This window comes from Haemaphysalis longicornis, unplaced genomic scaffold (assembly GCF_048455015.1).
Source record: "Haemaphysalis longicornis isolate Haplotype H1 unplaced genomic scaffold, Haemaphysalis longicornis Haplotype H1 scaffold_6, whole genome shotgun sequence".
Lineage (NCBI taxonomy): Eukaryota > Metazoa > Arthropoda > Arachnida > Ixodida > Ixodidae > Haemaphysalis > Haemaphysalis longicornis.
Window position 1 is genome coordinate 92,173,815 of NW_027526407.1, and position 20,865 is coordinate 92,194,679.

Genomic DNA, 20,865 nt, shown 5'->3' on the forward strand with positions numbered 1-20,865 from the left:
AATTATATCCACTCCACTCTCTTCCTGTCCGTGAATGTTACACCCATTTTCTAGCGTTCTATTGCCTTCTAAGTCGTCCTTTATTTAAGTTAGACCCTTTTAGTTAGCCTGGAAGTTTCCGCCCCGTAGGTGAGTACCTGTAAGATGCAGCTGTCATACACTGTATTTTTCATGGATAATGGTAGGCGGCCATTCTGTATTAAACCAGTCTTAAAAAGCTGTATCAACAACACAGATATTCCTGTACCCATGCATAGATGTAAGAACTGGCTGGCAAGGGAGGTGCTACTGCAACAGTCTGCACAAGGTGCGTGCTCAAGCTACTGATGACCGTCAACTTGGCGGAGGAGTTCTCCTGGTTTGGAAAAAAGAGAAGCACGTTTTTTTCCACCTGCGAGTGGCATCCTTCATTGTAACTAGATATCTTCGTGTTGTTAGAGACACCAAATTCTTTCACCAGACAATGTATATGGCCCAGATTTTTATTGTTAGTCCCATCCTGCGCAAATATCAGCTTTGTTCACAACCTGCGGCTTCTTAGTTTTTATTGCTAGAAGCGGTATTAAATTTCTTTCAGCCTTTGGACCATGAAATTTTTACTCACTTTCCAACCAATCCGGTCTGCAACTATTTTGGTAGTTTCTGGCACCACAACGAAGAACGCAAACTGTTCAAGAATTCTCTACCATACCTGATGATGGAGGTATGCACCATTGAACCACCATTGAATCATTTCCGTGCTTCCATGCGTTTTTATTTTGTGTTATTGTACTTTGAGCTTATCACTTGGTGTGAATCACGTAGTCATGTAAATCTGTCTTCTTGTAAATAATATCCAATCATTTCCTTGTTGCCCGCTTTTTCGTTTGTTCCCAAATCGTATCGCTTTGTGTGAAATATTGAAATAGTGTAACTTTTTGTTTTCCTAACCAGAATTCAATAAGTAGTTTGTAAAGTTTTTTGTTGTTTTATTGTTATCCTGCCATTTCACTAAGTGTGAATAATTTCATCACGTCAATTTCTACTGCTCTTGTAACCGCCGTACAGTAATTGCGTTATACACACCTTTTCTATAGATCATAACCATTTCCCTATATGTTGGTTTGTTTAAGGTAGCTTGAAGTTGTATGGCACTCACAACCACCACTCAACGCCACTTCTGTGTTTCCTAGGTGCTTTTGTTTCATTGTTTTATAAACTTTTCACTACATGTGAACTATTTACTTTGGCAAATTTGCTGTGTTTTTATGACCACCATTCAATCTTTTCTTTGTTTTGACACTTTTCTTGCGTTGTTTTTTACGCAATTATTTGAATGTGCGATATTTCAAGTTGCATAACTATTTTGCGCTTGTACCCTGAGTTTACATGTTTGCTTTTCTTCCTATATTTTGTCAACCTTTCTGCTGTGTGTGACTTATTTATAGTCATGAATATTTGTACTATTCTTGTAATTGTACAATGTGTACCCTGTGGGCCAGAGCAGATTGGAATGAAAATTAAAGTGGTTGTGTTGCGAAAGCGTATTACATAATTTGGAAGTCAATATAAACTGTTTTACCTGAACTCTTTTGTGTTTTATGTGTACTTTGAAAGCGTTCTTACTACCCAGCTGCAGGTACTTACAGATAGGATGGGAGACTGTAATTTTATTTAGTTTAATTTTTGAATTGTTTCTGTGATAGTTTATTTGCAGAAGGCCTGTACAGCCGTGCTGTATGGTACAATTCGGTGACGCTACTGTGGTTGCCTTAGTGTCCAGGGCGCTTTTGCTGATCAGGACTGGTTTGCTCTTACTTATTGCCTCTTGTTTTCGATGCGACATTTCTTGTTTAGAGCTGTGCTTCGTGTGCTTCTGCGCGAGTGTGTGGTCAGCTGGGCACTTCACATATAAGACTTCATGCAATGCATCACTTCAAAAGTGGAAATACATTAATCTAGAAACCAGGTGACAAGTAACAGCAAACAGTGCTGAATAGCTAGTAAGACATGTATTTGAAGTATAAATGCCCACAACTCGTATGCAACCTTGGAAAGATGGCTGGCCAAACTTCCACAAAATGTATAAAGAATGTAAATTTTAGGCATACAGGTTCATATCAACAATATCATAATAACGTACACAAGTCATGACTATAACAAACTAATGCTTGTGCCAAAGACAGAAGATCAATGTAGAACAGACATCTATATACGTCTTGCATGCACGCACTATAATATCCATAAGACGTATCACTAAGGTAACGTAACATAAACAGCATATAAAAGTACCATGAGACGTCTATTATACAGTTATCCTTTGTGTGAATTGGATGGATTTTTTGCCGTTGTAGCAACGTTGAATATATGTAACTCCGACCCCCACGGTACGTCTCCTGGACATTTGCAATGTCGATTGCTGACGTATCCGGGATATCGGCATGACGTAACTTGGTTTGCTCTGTTGTTATGGAGCGCCGTTAATTCTAGCCTAGTGCCAGGTAAATTAAGGTCACTGCTTCAAATCGCGGCAGAGGGCTTGTATGTTGCGTTTTAAGTAGCATGGTTCGGAAATCGTATTCGGCAATCGAAAACAAAACTATTTGGTTGAGCTTTGGAACCGCCATATGAAAAGTAATTGCATCGTTTAGGTGATAAGCCCGATTTGTTCAGTTTATCTACAGCTTGTTCTTTATAAAAATATAAAAAGGCAAGTGTTCTTTCAGAGACGAATTCTGATGTGTGTATTTTGCGAAATTGGGCTGTCTTTTTTTATCGATAACAAGATTTTTCTCCAATCCAGTGAAACAAGACACAAGGTAGGCTTGTTGGCGGGGTGACAGAGGTGGAGGGAGGAAATATGGGGCCGAGACCGGCACACACACCTTCCATATGTGGCATCTGGCAGCACTGAGCCCGAAAAAATAAAGAACAGTTTTTTAGCGACAAAAGGGCCCGAGGCCGCAAGGAAAAATGCGGTGTTGGTATAATTGTTTTGTCCTATCGTATGAATAGCCGAACAAAAGGGCAGGCGCGCGCGTCCCCGAAACTCGCATGACTCGTCCAAGACCGCTCGTAATAAGGGTTACAGTGCACTTGTCTAGCCGTTGACAAGCGCAGGGTCGCGCATAAGTTTCCTTGAAAGTAAGGGTGTGCCGGGAAGGCGAAATGGACAGGAGGACACACGTTAAAAAACTCGATGTGCCGTACCGTGAGACCATTCGGCTGCTTTTTTGTTATAGTTATAATTGCTTACAACCTATTCGGAAAACGAAATAGAATATGGCTAATGCCATCGTACGCGCGTGCATAACGTCACCACAACACCATCAAGGTGCAAATGAGCGGCCAATTAAGAAATAAATAAACCTACGTCTATTCGAAACGCATGTACGTGCTCATTCAAAAAATTTTGAAGCCATTCTTTAGAAATTTGCTGACATATTTTAGACTGCAATATGTATCCAGAAATGACCGCGAAGTGGCGGTGACTGGTGGTTGTACTTTTGAGTCATCTTTCGGCGTCGCGTGGAAGCGTAAAATATCCGCCCCATTCCTGCCATCAGCTTTTCCAGCCGTGAGCTGACTCCCAGACTCAGAAAAATGACAAAACACAGCCCAAACTCAACGCAGAATGTCAGACGCCCCCCAGTCTCAGAGCGATGCCACGGTGGAGAACATCACATTAGCAGGCAACGGGCGCAACTTGATGTTTTTGCAGACGTCACCGAGAATCGGGTAATAATGTGGACGAAACGACGGAGAATCGCCGCGCGGGCGAAAATGCGATGAGTTTGCTGGCAATAACTCCACTCATACCCATCGTTGTAACGAAATTCTTGAAGTAAGCGTTTACTAGGACATTGAGAGAGAGAGAGAAATGACCTTTATTGCGTTGTCCGGCGGGGGGTACGGGTCAGGCCACGCAGGGCTTCGCCGTCACCCATGTCTATCTACCTATTCTAGGTATCGGGCCGACCTCGAAGCAATGGGCCTGGCCTGCGGCTCGGGCTACTAGGGGTGTCCCCGCCCCGCCTCCTGTCACCGTTCCCGAGGGAAGCAACCGGGGGGGTGCGCGGGTCGTCCTTTCGCCGTTGCCGCGCCAGAGCAGCCTCGAGCCGCTGGACGGCCCTGAGCTGGAGTCCGTGCTCCGTAGAGCCGATCATGTCGCGAACGTCCGGTGGGAGGCCGCGGCCTCCGTCACGCGCACAGTGTTCTTCGCAGCCCCACATGAGATGGGCAAGGTTCGCGGGCACTCGCGCACACACACTGCACTCACTTTGTTCGTAGAGGTTCGGGCACACGTGGCGCGCGAGCGCCCGCGTGAGAACCGTTTCTGTCTGCAGTTGCCGCAGGAGCACTGCCTCCCCTCTCGTAAGCCCCGGATGGGGGGGGGGTGGGGCGGGAAGGCTCGTCTCCCGTGCCTGTACTACCGGAGCGTGGCGCCCTAGGCGGTCAGGGGCTCCGCGTCGTCATCGTCATCTTGCTGTTCTGCAACCGCAACGAAGATGCGGACGCCGCGGCTCGAGACCTCGCCACGTGCCGAGCCGCACCCCCCCCCCTCACCGGACCCCCCTCCGAGCCCGTAGGACATTGACTTACCTAAAATAGAAACACCCGTGTATCGCAAAATCTCTCTCAGGGTCCGTTTAAGTTTCTCATCAATATTAACCGTCCTGACTTCCAGCGGCTCGACATTCAGGGTATCAGAATATTTCATAAAAGGTATTTATTTGTTTTACAGTTTTTACTGGAGCAGAGTTCAGCGCTTTATTGGCATGATGCCGTGACAAATTCCTTCAGAAAATTCGCTGTTAGAACATTCTGCCACACGCACCCTCTGCAGTAAGGCATTAGTTTTCTACACGCGAACTATCTGTCCCAAAGGTACCTAATGTACATAGGCTATCCGGGTGCACAAACTCCCACGGCTGCACAAAAACAACGATTAGTGCTTGTTTCTGAATAAGGTTTATTTTCATATTTTCGCGTCCACAAACAGAAAGTTTTATATAAAATCTTTTGAATAATGGTTTGTGTAGGTGTAAATGTTTCTGCAAGAAGAATTATTTCTAGTAAGCTGCTGAGTCTAAAACACACGATCCCCATCACCTTAAATGACAGCTTCGTTAAGTGGATTGCCAAAGGCGCACTAAATAGACATACAGAGGGATGAAGACAGACAATGCGCAAGTCATAGTTGTGTGTTGCGCATTGTCTGTCTTCCTTCCTCTGTATGTCCATTTAGCGTACTTTTCGTAATTCATAATGCACTAACTAGCCCAACAGCACATTGTACTGAAATTAGTCAAGTGGAGTGCATGCTGAACAACTGAGCATACATTTAAGCGGGTAACTCCGGCATGAGGTCACCAAAGTGTTTCAAAATAAAGTCATACAGAATGTTAATGATGCAGTGGGATGGGTAGGCTCAAATATTTCAGCTGCATAAACGGGCGTAGTATTGCAAACTGCCGGCTTTGAATGTTACGGCTGGCAGCATCGTCGTCGTTAGGTTTTGATGGCGGGCATTTTACGGATCTAGGATGTTCATTATCTAATACTTTACACCCAACAAAGGTCCTGCCCATAAATGGATGGTTGCCTGAAATGAAAAACATATTCCAAAAATGCAGGTGGATATGGGCAGTGAGGATTTTTTGCAAGTTGAACTGTTGGAACGTTCACACGGCATGACCGGCCAGCGGAGCTATTTTTAGTCAGTTACGCGCGCACATAAAAAACACGTAAAAAAATGGGGTCTTGTCCTCCAGACTCCAACGCACGAGAAAAGAGTTATTTATTTTGAGTGCTGAGCACATCGTAACCGCGCAATGCCAAGGGACCGTCATACAACAGCTCAACTATCGCCAAATGATGAAACATTAGCTTCCTGCGAGCAGTTTACCATTCACGCTGCTCGTGCTTAGGACGCTTAGTCCCAGCCATAAAGTATGTATTTTATATTGTAAAACAAGAGACCATTCTTCCAATTTATCTGGGGATATTTAAATTGGGTGTATGTCCGAGCATTTAAATTTATAGTTTTTATCGCGCGATTTTTTTCTACGTTATTAAGCTCTTACCTAAAGCGCCGCTTGTTATTACTGATGGCTTGCAGAGTGACAGGATCACTTTCATCGACATTTCCAATGCGTCGCTGATGTTCTGACAAACTAACAAATGCTTCTTTTTATAAGTTTTACGGCATTGCCATTGGCCTCATAGATTTTCTAATAATATTTAATTTTAAATTCGAAACGACAAATGCGTCCACTTGACAGGAAGTGACCAACTTCGGCATCTATGGTACGGTAATAAGGTGTGCTGGGGCAAACACCCCTCTCACGGACGCGCAAGGCTTCGTGTTATCTCGCGCGATTTATGCTGAGAAATACGTAGCCCGTATGCGACGTCACCACAACCTTTTCCGGGGTACTCCTCTCACCTTTCGTTGTCCTGCGTGAGATGACAGCGGTAGATGACAGCCTTCCACCTTCCTGCATCATAGCAGTTGTAAGGACGTCCGTGCAGGCTGTGTGTATGTGCTTCCTTCACAGTCACTCTTCTTGTGTTATGCTGGGGTGCTAAAAGTCACACACGTTCACTCACCTGCAGGCCTCGAACCTTGAAGTCTGCGGTTCATAGTATAAAGGCGCCCACGCTGTCTTCTGTGAAACCATCCATGGCGGCATCCATATAATCTGTGTACCCACGCCTGCTTCTTAAAGTGTGTCAACGGCAGAAAAGTCACCTCATCGGCAGAGAGGTTGGAACCACAGCGAGCACTCAGCTGACCAAAAAAGGCTGAAGCATTTGTTTATTCTTGAAGGAAAGAGTGGATACCGTTCAAGTTTTCGTCGAATCAACTTTAACTCCAGTGGCCGAGACATTGCTACCATTATTATAACCGTTTCGCGTTTTCTTGCATGATTCCAATACAGACGGAAAATGTAGCCTATTCGCAAACGACGCCACTGGTTTTCAGTGAAAATGCTGTCGTCTTAGGAGCAGCGCCCCAGATTTTTGACACCTCGTGGTACACCACCCCTTTCTTATCATCGCGCTGTCTGAGTTACGGGTACGCGCAAATGTCCTTCCTCCTCTGGACACTGTCATGCAGGCTTCGACAGGTGCAGCCCTTTCAACGGTTAGCTTAGTCACGAAACAACTTGACACTTGTTGTACACAATAAGCGTCCACAAAAGATAAATGAGTATGTTGTATTGACAATCAAAGCTACATCCGGCTACTAACTCCCATTTATGCAAATTCACCATGGAGTATCTTCACCGCATGGTACGAGCCACCAAGTCTCCGCTGTGTTAATAGGTTAGTCGGATGCCCGGGGTCAATTGTTAACATTGTTAACAGTTGTTAACGTCCTCGGAAGCATGCAGTCTTTGTATAAATTGTGGACATCACCTGGACCATAGCTTTTATAATAAGACTCAGCCTCAATACGTTAATATAGTAGACAACCGTTATTCACGCCGTGAGAAGGTTACTGGCTGTTCTCTTTTCATTTCGAGCTTGGCGTGGGCACTCGGGAGAATGCCCTTTCAATAAGACACTGCCTGCATACGTTAATATAGTAGACAAACGTTATTCGCGCCGGAACAATGTTACTAATTGTGCAGTTCTTTTTTCCTCTCTTGAATTTCGCGTGGGCACAAACCAGTATTGTAGTGACCACTTTCTAACCACACTAATCTGCACAGGTATAGGACCACCAGTTGACCTTCGCATAAGAGGTTCAATAAAGAAATAGTGAAGCGCAATACACTTACAGAAACATCAAAATTTTACCGCACATCCATAAAACTGAAGAGGCGACGCTGAAGAGGCAGCCGAACTGGCTACGATGCACATTATTGATGCTGCCCAAAAGTTTATTCCACAGGCCTCCGATGCCCCGCGCATTCAAAGGAGGCCCTCGTGGAACGATGAAAATAAGCTCTCGGGAGAGGGCGAGAACAAAGCGTGGGGTATTATTTTTTGCCACCCCACGTTTGAAATCGTGATATCTGTCATATGGGCAAAGGCTCTTGGGAACAGTGTGGGCTGTGCGGCAAAACGGGGAGTGTGGCGAAACTGTCACACACACAAACTCCAGCAAGGACACACACAAACTCTCTACACAAATACCCAAACTCAAAGCACAAAAGCCACAGCCTACCCCTGGTCAGCAGAGCATGGGTCACACTTCAGGACAAGGCCAACGCGCTTGCACAACACTTCCAACATCTGTCCAGTTATTCACACTAAACAAATTTAAAATATCTAGTGAATGGTGTTATTTACACGATAGTAAGAGGACGAGCATCTCTTAGAGCTACCGCTTTTCTTTGCACGATCTGATGACAGCTCTGAACCACTGTATGGCTTCAGCTGGTGGAGCAGACAACATTACACAGATGGGGACACAATCTGTACAACCCAATATGGCTTTCAAGCGGCTTCCAAGGTCTTGTAAGGAGATCACTGTAGTGGGACTTCTAAAAGACGACGAGTATCTATCTTCCCCCTTTAGTTATCGCCCCATCGTGCCGACAAGTTGTAGTCTAAAGACGATGATTTACGTGATTATAAAGATACTTGATTGTTGTCTGCCTACATGGAGCAGGAAATAGGTGGTGGTTTTGCCTCTCCACACGAGCTGTAATAATTATAAACAGTCTCAAGCCTAAAGTTCCACCCTGGCGCACACCAGTTTACCGCGCATGTATTTTAGAAAAGGCTGACCCAAATTCATCACCAAACGCTCAGTTTTACAAGTGTGCAGGAATCCTGTTGAAAATGTTACTCGACACATCAATCCCTTAAGGTCACTTGGGATAACGCATTGGATGGCTTTGTCGTAAGCATTATTCGTATGATAAAATACTGTAATGCAAAACTGCCTGTGGGTAACGGCACCTATTATGCAGGATTCCAATGCAACCAGTTCATCGTTTGTATATCGCTCATCCCCCAATCCAGCCTGACAGCTCTCCGGAATACCATTGTACTCAAAATAGTACTACATTCTTTTTTGACCACCTTTTCAATGCCAGCTGACGGCGCTCACGCCGGCATTATAATGCAGTGCCATCGGACAGACTGCCTGTGAGCTAACCATAACGAAATAAAGAAAAGGAAGACAGAAGAAACTGTCACCGAGTTTGGCCCTTATTTGCTATGCCTGATATTTTATGTTATATGTATCTAATAAATTTCGCATCAGTGAGCACGTAGCAATGTTTCGAAGGACCCTAAAAAACTTTTTTTGCAGTCTGTGCATTCTCTGTAGATTCGTTTGTTTAGCTGATGCCCATACCATGTGGCAAAATATAAATAGAAACAAAGTGTTATATACTAATAACGAAATGTTACCTGGTAAGATGTGGTGGTTGCGAAAAGTTAGGCAAACTACCTGTGATAACTTCACGACTACAGAACTTACGAAAGCAACCAATCAACGGTTTTCGTGAAAATATTACCTCTAGAGCCTTATTGCTTGGTGCTATCTCCTGCACGGTTGGTCGTGGTGGTGCTCCATTTTCAGCTCGAGAAGTGGTTCTACATTTGCGGATGCCCTCAACGTTGCATCACTGACAAAACGCCTTTATTTTCTAGACAATACAGAGCAGGACGTTGTCTATGGTATGATTTATTAAGTCAGCCCGAAGGCTCCAGCGAAAGCGTTAGGTTGTGTTGAGAAACAAATTATGCTTAGGGAAACAGACGTCAATATGCCTGCATGCTCACTCATCGTGCTTCAGCGTGATCAACCATGAAGCTAATACAGATAAATGAACTGTTTCAAATGAGTGTCTGTCGCGCCTAAAATGAAACCGAAACCAATAAATTATTAACTCTTTGGCACAGCAGTTACCCTCCCCCCTGTAGCTTTCTCCCAATTGCACAAGAAAGCTGCCCCCGAATATAGCAACATCTCGGGCTACGGGCTCAGGCATAATACACAGATTTTTGCAACATGAATCCACAACCACCGCCTCCTCCACCACCAACTCAACCTCTTTACTGTTTCCCAGCCCGGCCCATAGGACCAAATCCTAAGGGATGCGCAAAAGCCTTCTCAAGGAGCCTTTTACCCTTCACCTGTTCTCAAGCCCGCACGCTCTTGTATCTGGAAGCAAATTCTTCCCGCATACAATTTGAAGATCTCATATCAGCTTCAAACCGCACAATGAGTTTGATCTTGGAGTGACATGCAGGTCACGTAATCGAACATCGGCTAAAGCAAATTCCTCAGCAGACTGTATTCCCCAGTGTTATTTTCGAACCTAAACCTACGCGGTGCCGAAGTTTTCCCAATACATGCAAAGAAAAGTTATGGCGCACGCAAGGCGAAGCAACGACATGCCCTGGGGGGGAACTCTACTCAAGACGTCACCCCCTATCCCAGACTACTACCTTGCACGTCAGGACGGTTCATTACTAACGAAGGGTCGGATACTACCATAGACCGTACGCAGCGTACTGACTGCAACCGGCCACCCATTTCACACGCCAGAATACTCGGCACAGTAAACCACCGCAAAAATTACATTTGAAGGCACCGGTGTGCGTTTTACAAGACAGTGTGCGGCATTCTCACGGCCCTCAATCATCACACTCACAATATGAAATGCCCTGGTTTTTTTATCGGTGGTAGACCACCAGGAGAAATTCTGCTCCAAACCATACTTCATCATCTGCCAAATCTAGCACTTTCCTAATATTCCCATCGAAAATCCGCGTAACTCAGACAGCCAGTTCCATTACTCAACCATGGTACAGCCAGCCATGAATACCGCAAACATTATTTCCGCAGAGCTTACCCCCGGGAGAAACGCCCTTATCAAGTCGAGAAAAGACCTCCCGAACGGCTGAGCTGCTCTCGACATGACCACACCACCTTCACAACCGGAATATCCCACCACCTCCGAGTGACCTTCCTGTCTTCGAGACTTTCAGCATTCGTGATGCCAATACGCGAGTACCGTGTATATGTGCATTTGCTCCACTATGCCATGGATTCTAATAAAAGCTATTGCGTATGTTCGCTGAAGCACGTCTTAAACATAGTGACAACATCAGGCTGTGGTACTCGGTTTCCGCCGCAAAATGGGCTACATAAGCATGTCGTGTGTGCTTGGATACAATTCAGTGAATCTTGTGAGTGACCCAGTCAGATTGGTTTGTTAGGCAGGCGTTCTTGAGGCTGTTAGTTTGTCCTTGGTCAAGTGGTTCACTGAATTAAGGAAAGCTGCTTTTGGTTGACGCGTGTACCTTAGGCGTCGTATGCCCAAACTCCCATCTCACACTCCTCCCTTTCACCTCACATCCGGGTGGCGGAAAGAAGCTGCTCCCCTCCCTCAGAATTTGTAGGTACGAATAAGTGTACACACAAAATATCATCGTCAACAGCCTACTAAGGTTTACAGCAGGGCGAAGGCCTCTCCCATTGCCCTCCAACCGCTCCTGTCCTGCGCCTCTCGAGTCCACTGTTGGCTTCCCCGCCGAATGTTTCTATTTCATCCATCCATCGGACTACTGGCCATCCCCTTCTTCTAAACCCATCTCTTGGTGTCCACTCGGTTACCCAAATTGTTCAGTGGTTGTCGGTTTGTCTCAATACATGGCCAGCCCAAGTCTGTATGTTTTTCTTTAGTTGAACTAGGATTTCATCCACTCGAGATTGTTACCTGATACAGGAAGCTTGATTCCTGCCCCTAAATTATACTCATAATAACATTCATTCCATGCCCCGTTGAGCTAACCTACACTTGCTTTCCAGTTGTTAAGTAAGGCACCAAGTTTCAGCCCCGTATGTCATCCTCGCCAATATGCACTGGTTGTATATTTTGCTTTTGAGGGACAGAGGTAGCCTAATTTTTAGAATATGGGAGTGCTTGCCGAGTGCTCTCGGTTCATACCTATTCTACGCCGGATTTTTCTTGCGGTTAGCGTCACCAGTAAGCATTTGTCTGAGGTAGTTATATTCTTTTACTTCCTCTAGAAGTTCGCTTTCTACGCTGAAGAGGGTGCTTTCGGCATGCGTATTCTTCAATACTTTAGATTATCATCATCAGAGAAACAAAATCTTCCCGCGTCAAGCCATGACATTGTTTGAGATGGAGTGAAACGTTTTATTCCTGTCCAGGTTTACAGACAATGTTCAGTCGCAAAGGGGCAGCGGTGTGGGCCAGTGCCCTGTTGTCTAGAGGCGCTGGGACTTGCGGTCTAAGCGGCCGAAAGCAGACTGCCGTGAGTCCTGGTGGATTGGGTAGAGGAAGAGGAAGCAGCGAAGGTAACGCGAGATGGAATATGAAATTCAGTAGTGCGATGATGTAATCATATACAAAACATTTTGTCCTCATGTCGCTGTACTAAATTTTTTGCCCGTTACATTGAGCTTTGCCTTTTGGCCTAAGAATATTATTTCAGGGTTTCTTCGAGCCCTTGGTGGCACGAGTATTCTCAGGTATAGTATTCTTCTGTGCACATGGCCGGGAGTTCGCATACAGAATGTGTTTTATGAAAGATAATACTAGTGCTACTGGCTGATAATTGTTCTCTCTTCGATTTTGTCGCCCTTCTATTCTCTTGAAATTCTCGAAGTATGAAAAAAATTATTAAACACATAGTAAGGATCTCAAACCTAACGGGGTAATTTTTGGGAACGCAACACCATGGAAATAAATGGTCCATGAGAGCACGCAGTAATTTGTGCTTTCAAAAAATTAGGAAACATTTTTTAGATAGGCAAATATTTCAGAATGATTTTCCTAAAGAATTTGTTATTGTTTATTTTTTAAATATGGTAATTCTGGCAACTCTCCATAAATGATTTAGATCACCTTTATTGTAGACAAATTTTATGAGTAACTTTGATTCTTCAGAATTACAGCTAACTTTGTGAAAACACTTCTATAGTAACTACTTCGTTATAGACAGCTCTCCAAATTTAAGCGTGTGATTGGTATACCCATCATGTTTTGCAGTTCTGGAACACATCCTTACTCATCTGGACTGTCAATGCTACCGTCAACACCTCTACTCCAACGAAGCACATTCCCTTTAAATGCAAGGTGGACGAGAAAACTGGTCTTACATTGGAATACGTCACCTTCACGAGGAATTACACGTTAAACAGCGGGAAGCAGTAAGCAAACTTGATGTTAAACCATTCGACATTGAAGTTTTGTAGCTTCAATGAATTCACCTTGATTTTTTTAATCATCTGTTTTTTTGCAGAACAGAGTACTGGAATGGAACATTTGTCGGAATGCGCCCTTATCCTTCATTGGTGCTCCTTACGCCTCAAGGTAGGGCTTGCATACGAGCAGCTTTATGTTGAATAATTCGTGAATAATCAATAAGCATACAGCCACCCAAAACGGTGCATGGCTTTGGTTGTGAATCTATCATTCAAACCGTTTTTTTTTTCGATGCAGGGGCTAGAGTAGGCGAGTTTTCTTCTGTATTTAATAAATGAAGGAATGAACGTTTAAAAGTCGAAAAAAAAATCTGTGTCTGTTCTTCATCCCGAGTATAACTATGCAATACTTATAAGGCAGAAAGAATTCGTAAATGAATATTGCGCCACAAAGAACTGTGGATTTTCCAATTGCTCAATATTATTGACAAAAAATTTATAAGGTGTAATTGTGGGTATTGCAGAAAGTTTTCTGCGTTGACGCCATACAGGAACCTAAGAGCACAATGTATCAGGAGGATCCCCGATTTTGAAATTCCATAATTATTACACTGCAGCAGATGTGACTTGGCTGCAGCGCACCACAGTGATTTAAGGGTCTCAACCAGAGAGAAATCGAGGTAGCACGCCAGCTCATACAAACAGTGAGCGTTGTGAAGAAATCCTCCGTGGCATCCAAAAGAAGGGTTTGATGGGCACGCTCAGTCTTTCAGGTGCAGCGTGAATTCCACGAGCACAGCATTTCACCCATCGCCAGAGCGGCTCTCGCTGTTTTCCGAATAGTCTCAGTAAATTCTGGTTTGCTTTGACGCTTCCTCGCAACAGCCACTGGTAGAGCTCGCTAACTTTTCCCACCTTCCCCCATCGGGGTATTATTGCCAGAGGTTACGGAATCTCTGATGCCACATGTCCCAAGTAGGAGCCGTTTCATTCCCTTCAAAATACTTGATCCAAGCGAAACGTCAACCCCCATCGTTGCCATGTCTTACCAATGCAACCCACCCTCCTGAAAGGTTCCGTGTATAAGGACATTTGGGAATACGGAGTACTTTCTTAGAATGACACAACGCTGCCACAAAACAAGAAATATTTTTTAGAAACACATCAAAATAAAATACTGAATACTTATCGAAAATTAGACACCGATTTTATGTCTGAAGTTTACTAGAACCGCCAAATCACTGTCCGTATGACCTCCGTATATACGGAGTATACACAAAACATACGGAGCGTGATTTTGCTTATTATTGAAGATAAAAACACGAAATTTGTGCCAAACGTTCTTATTGTGTGGACCAATATGATTGCCCTGTTTATTAAAGTAATATTTAGTTCAGGCGTGTTTGGGGGCATGATACTCCGTATGAAGTCCGCCATCCCATAATTCCATATATACGGAACATTTCAGTAGGCTCCTTCATATGTGCTCCCAACGGCAGCATCTATGTCCGAGCCGGCCAATACAAACGCGTAAGTGCTCAAGTCAATTTTTTGCGAAGCCAGTGGGTCCCCTCCTTTCTACGAAGGGTTTGCGTGTGTCGCGTGCCTTGATATTAAGGGAGTCATTTTCTACTGTTATTCAGGATGTTTTATTCACTTAGTGGGTAACAACTTGGAATTTAACCCATGAAAACTTCCACAATTCCGTCTGCACAAATTTAACATCCCTTCCTAAATAGAGTTTAGAGCCAAAAGCAAGCATCAGGCAGCTAGACAAATGGTGGAGCACCGGTAATTTACAAATTCGGGGACAAATACATTGGTACGCATAGAGCTTCATACAAATAACTAGAGTTTAAACTGGCGCTAGTGTCAACGCGAACATGGCAGTGGCGCTTACGCTTCACTGGGAATGATGGGTTGTTCTGGAACCAGATTGCGTAGGATCGAAACGGGCTTATGGCAGCGCAAATTGTGTTTTTTCCCAAAAAAGTTCTTATTGCCCGGTTCTCCGTTTACAAATTACATGGCGAACAAGAAATTTAGTGACGAAAAACCGGTTTTGTACAAAATAAAACGGCGCGTTTAAATAAAAAGCAGACGCGGAGTCCAGGAGGCTTGTGGAGCAGGTTTCCGCCAACTACAGCAGGCCGCGGACTTCTTTAAAAACTACTTGTGGTAAGAGAAGTTTTGTGCTCATAAGAAAAAAGAAACCGATTACCTTTGGAGAACCTATTCTTGCCTGAATTAGTGACATTCATCAAGCTGCGTTCGTATCAGCCTCCGGTGCTACTGTTCTACGCTGTAGGAGCCGGCGTTCGCACAAAAGGTGTGGCGGTTCCAAACGATTCGTAACCGTCGTCAGCTTTGATAATACATTGCTCAGCCGAATGAGCAGTGCCGCAACTCCTAATTCGCAGACAACTTCGCCGCACAGAGCACCGTCATTTGTGTTTTCGTGCTCGCTGTGCGGCAATGAATTGGTAACCCACCCAATCCGCAACTATGGTTATAAAACATTCCACTCATGGCGGCGTCAGTGCACGCGAGGTATGCAGTTCAAGGAGAAACGTATTTTTGATCGCTCCTCCCAACACCCCGCGTAGGAAAATGCGTTCATGTAAATCCAAAACGAAAACAAAACTGCCTCGAGCTTCGCGATCGCGGCGCCGCCTGCCGCCACTTCTCCGCGGCGTTGACGGGATGTGCGCTGCGTGGCTGATAGCGACCAGTGCAGTGTTTTGGTTCTGTTTCGCTTCTTTTCGCCTTTCCGCGGCCTAACAAAAACTTGTTATGGTGACGTCTGTAAGCAAAGAGTACGTTTAGGTCACTTAAAAAGCATCTGCGTCGTCATTGAGCACTCGATCGCCTGCTAAAGCTACCCGGGGACGCGGTTCTGCGCACATCGTCGCCGCTCTTCCCGGCGTCGGCGACCGTAGCAGCAATATCACCCCATCACCTCCAAATACGCCAGGCACAAATTAATTCTACTGTCGCCTCGTTTAGACCTGATACTGGTACATGCAGAGGTTGGCTTCATTTTGCAGCGTGGACAATGAATGCGGCTTCGTTTCGAATATATGCGTCGCAGAAAAATATGCCTCGGGGATGTGCACGTGATTAGGCAATCCCGGACAATAAATTATGCCTTTTATGAGAATATAAACCATGCCAAAATGTTAATTATATTCCAAGCCTGTACGTCGTTAAATATGTGCCTACATACGCCTTATAGCAAGAATAAAGGCAATCTATTATGAAACCACGAAAAAATACATGCGGTGCAAGTGCGGAAAAAACATAATAGCTCTAACGGAAATAAAAAAAATACAGTGCAGCTTCTGACATGCTAAAGACGTTCGTCGAAACTTAAGCCAGGTAGGGCTACCCAGACCAACTGTATGCACAGCTATTTCGCGAGAAATAGGTGGGTGGTAGGTGAGGTGGACGCTGTGCACAAATGCGGAGAGGAATCAAGCAATGAATGTTTTAGTAATCACACACACAAATCTCGCCTTCACTGTCGTTTTGTTTTTAGACTTCAACGAACAGCTGATCGTTCGGCGGTCGCATTTTTGGAAGTAGTACAGGGTAGGCAATTCACAAGCGATGAAAGGTGTCGTGGGAAGAGTGTGGTATGTTTAAGGCCCTCTGATTTCAGTTTCTCCTTTATTCTGCAGGCACCCTGTGCATGTGACGATATTTCGGAGAAGCGTTTAGCAGTGGACGCTAATTATATTCTAAGACCGTCTGCGCGCTGCTCGCAGAGGATATATGTAGCAGATGAACGGTTGCGGGCGGTCACCTTACGACAAGACGACTTTTGTCGTGTGCTAATCCCTGAGTAAAATTCTGCATTGTCCGTCGTACTAAGGTTGAATATTCCCGAAAGTAACACACACCAGCTACTAAATGGTGGTGATCAATAAGCAACTGGCGTGGTGTCAGGTATGAGTGTTCCACTGAATATGAAAGCGCACAAAACTGACGTACATCGTAATGTATAGCGGTAGCATGAACATATCAGGAACCGGTGGTTACGGAGACACTGCTTGTAAATTCAGGGCAATGTAACTACAGTCAGGTACATGCATACGCCGGTTCCGCGACGCTGGCCTGTGACGCACACCTGGTGCTTATACAGACCGAATATACCACACTAAGACCGCATCAGAAACATTTACACTCTCGTAAACATACCCAATTTGCGAACAGAGTGACTGCTCCGCATAAATATGAATTTCCAACGCCCGCAAACGCTAAATCTTAGTCGTGAACATGCCGCAAAAGCAGCACGAAAGAGGGGAGCAGGACGGAGACTCCCGCGCCTGCTTTCGAAACGGGCCGCTAGGGGGGTTTCAGTGGCGCCCCTATAGGCCGCACTCGAGGCGTATAGCAAGTTCTACAAGCCATTGAGCGCCAATCCGAATCCAGAACTACCCATCACGCCCGTTGGGGCGTACGATTGCAGCGCCAGATTCCTCTATAATTATTATTGTATGAAACTCTACGAGGCCAAGCACCAATTGCTTTATCGGCAGTGCGTGTGAAGCGAGTATTCCACCAATACGCCACAATTTGGAGGCTTGCGATCGCAGCGCCCCTAACAAATTGTACCCTAATTGGTCTTCGCGTTTGATGTTTTACAAGTATAGGTGTGGGGCCACTCTGTGTTTTGTTGAATTTAGCCAAATGAACAAACTGTGTTGTTACTTTACAAGGACATTTACTTTACGCTGTGGTTCTTACACAGCGACGGCCTACCTTGTCACGTTTACCTTGCTGACAGCAGAAGTGCCATCTTGTAAGGAATGTTGAGCCGGACCACGTAAAAAGTAACGAGCCTGGAATACGTCCTCGCAAACACACACACGAACAATAATAACTGGATGGACGTACAAATAGGGAATAGGCACTACAGCACACTACCGGACTACACGCCGAAACACACAGGGGCGGATGATAGCACACAAAGTCATGAAGGAAGTCATACGCTCACAGACGGTGGTCGCAGAGACGACAAAATCTGGATGTGACGACTCGGAGACGCTCTTCTCGGGCTGGCCACTGGGCAAGTTACTGGAGAGGTTGTGGAGGTGTCTCGCTAGACAACAACGTGACGGTGGCCGGTGGAGAGCGGTGGGAGCGAAGTGCTTAGGCCTGTGAAACGGCCCGGCCTCGCTGCCCGCGCTCTGCGCCACAGACACACCGCTTACTCCTGGGGCGCACCGGCTTCTCGTAGTAGCGTCAGAGACAAGCGTCGTCTCGCTGACAGGTGGGTGGTGGTTGGGGCAGTAGAAATGAAGTGAGTTTCTCACAGTATAAAACCCACGAGCTCGTGTCGCACCCCACACGAGCCGTCTCACCTTTTCTCCTGCGCACTGCAACTATATTTCTGAGGGCATTTCTCTAGCGCCTGTTTTGCCACCGCAAACGTTCTACAATTCCTTAATAGTGCTCTTTTCAGTTCTCTTATCATTTGCAGATTTTTGCCTTGTGGTTTTAAAAGGTCCCACCAGACGCCTAGGTATCGGCACTTTAGTGCTAAAAGACTTTTTCTAGCGAGTCATGCACAGCACCTGCCTCTTTCATGACGGTTACTGGATCTCCATTACCCAGCTGACCATCCCAACATTCATTCTTCCGATACGTGCCTTGCCTGCCTTTCTTGCGCCTGGATCGTTTAGGAGATTAACAACTAAATAACTCTGGATTTTTTTCGAGACAGTCTCAACTGGTAACCTCCCCCCTCCACACGTGTTCCTCCTGCCGGATAACACTATATAACGTGTAACGTCCACAGCTTTTGTTTGCAGTTCCTGAGCCCCCTACTTAAAAATTCTCGAACTACACTACCCCCATAAAATATCAGTGTAGGTCGTGTTGCTCATGCCATCTTGTGCAGGCCATCTGAGCCATTCCACGATCCGGCGCTTTGCTTTTTCGTTCCATCTTCGGTCGTTTTGTGCCCGCGTGCGTCCTGTCTACAGCGCAAAGTTTACCACGTTCATATTGAACTAGATAGCAGTCTTACCTTACACAAAATTTCCAGGAGAAACAGGATGATGATAGAAATGTGGCTGATGCAAATTTGGGAAGGCATTTATAAACATTCTTACAATTGTGGAATGTCTGCAGCAATTCTATGCATTTCCAATAAATTCTAACCCAGACATAGTAGGGGTGACAATTTAGTTCATGCTGAAGACGAGCTGCCAAACCCCCTATGGCATTTGTTGGTTTGCCACGGATCACGGGTTTGCGATGTTGACGAGGTGATGTTCGACTTCCATTTCAACGAACTTCAAAAAATAATGTCAAGCTCGCCTTTTTTTTCCGTTTGGTTCCATGTCTCAGGTAGAGCATTTCTGGCTTTCCTTAAAATATACAGAAAAAATCCTTGTTGAAGTCCAGCACAATGACGCAGGGTGAAGACCGCGAGAAGATCGGGTACAGCAGCCAACAGTAGTTTTTTTCTCTTCGCAGAGTCATCTTAATCGTCGTACTTTAGACTCAAACAGTAACAAGCAGCCATCTGAGTCAACACAGATCTTCCCAGTACTGTACTGATGGTAGATTAACTAAGGTTGGCATCTATTCGCGAACATTTTGATCAGCTTTTGCGAAACAGGGTTTCAGAAAGTCCAAGGCGTCATTGCAGCAGTTAGCTGTGAGCGCAAGTCTTACAATACCCTGACTTGACTTTACCACTCGATGTCAACCACAAGTAGGTGAACTTACGTTCGGTGAGGTTTTTGCTGTTATCTACAAGCTGGTCAAACTGTTTTCCAAGTGGAATCAGTTGAATCGGCGACCCCAGAGCTTTATGCGGTCGACGTGGGAGATTTGGACGTCACACGTTGTTGGAGGCGCGTAAAACGCTGAGGTTATCATTCATGCCTGCATTGACTGCGTTATTACCCTAACCTGGAGCTCTCGCGGCCGCTACGTTAAAAAGGCTACTGTTGTGACTGCTTTAATTTTATATTGCACGACAAGGTAAAACTTTGTTTGACTCCGCGCTTGCGAAAATGGGATTGAAAGCTTTCTCACTGTGTCTAACGTTTCTGTGGATGGCGGGAAGACGACCATTCCTATTCAAATAATCGGGCTTAGTGTATGGGTGGGGCCCCTTTGTTTACTCAATTTTTCAGAAGAGCAGCATGAGCTTCGAACGTTCCGCCTTGCTTAGGTGCCTCAGTGCGTACACCAAGAGGTATTCATCAACGGCCAAAGCCTGCTTCGATGTCGCGGTGAAGGAATCTGTGAGGCATTTGTGTGTTGCTCCGACGTTTTTTGGTACCAGGTGAAAAGTTATTGATAGAAGTATTCCTAAGCGGGTAACATATATGGCAGGTGTAATAACACAGAAAAGATGACGATGACAATGAGAGCACCAGGTGCTGCTGGCAGTGATAGCAGAGATGAAAAGGCCACACAGTTTTACTTTTTTTCTTTACCCAGTGCCTACAGTGCCGATCGAAGGCGCTGAAGCTCAGTGCTCCGGCTGTTGCTAAAGTGCCTCCGTAGACATTTATATTTTAAAACTTCGCTTGTATATGTGCGAGCCTCTTCCGTTTTGGTGTACAGGTCAATAAAGAAAAACGTTGTGGTGTAAAGATTACGGGTTATCTAACTGAGCCCGTTGTTCAAGTCAAGCTCTTATCTTTTTTCTCAATTTTATTTTGAATTAAAATTCGATGCTTTATACTAGTTTATGGTGTTTTAAATGATGGCTT

At 45.1% G+C, this 20,865-nt stretch overlaps 1 protein-coding gene across 2 annotated transcripts in view; it reads left to right on the forward strand.

Annotated features, from left to right (window-relative positions):
• The window catches only part of LOC144141759 (uncharacterized), a 41,634-nt gene that overhangs the window by 13,498 nt on the left and 7,271 nt on the right, over positions 1 to 20,865 (forward strand). For both annotated transcript variants that reach the window (XM_077673260.1, XM_077673261.1), the window contains exons 2-3: positions 12,972 to 13,132; positions 13,225 to 13,295. In XM_077673260.1, coding sequence (XP_077529386.1) covers positions 12,972 to 13,132; positions 13,225 to 13,295 — 232 coding nt within the window. The remainder of the gene's footprint in view (positions 1 to 12,971; positions 13,133 to 13,224; positions 13,296 to 20,865) is intronic.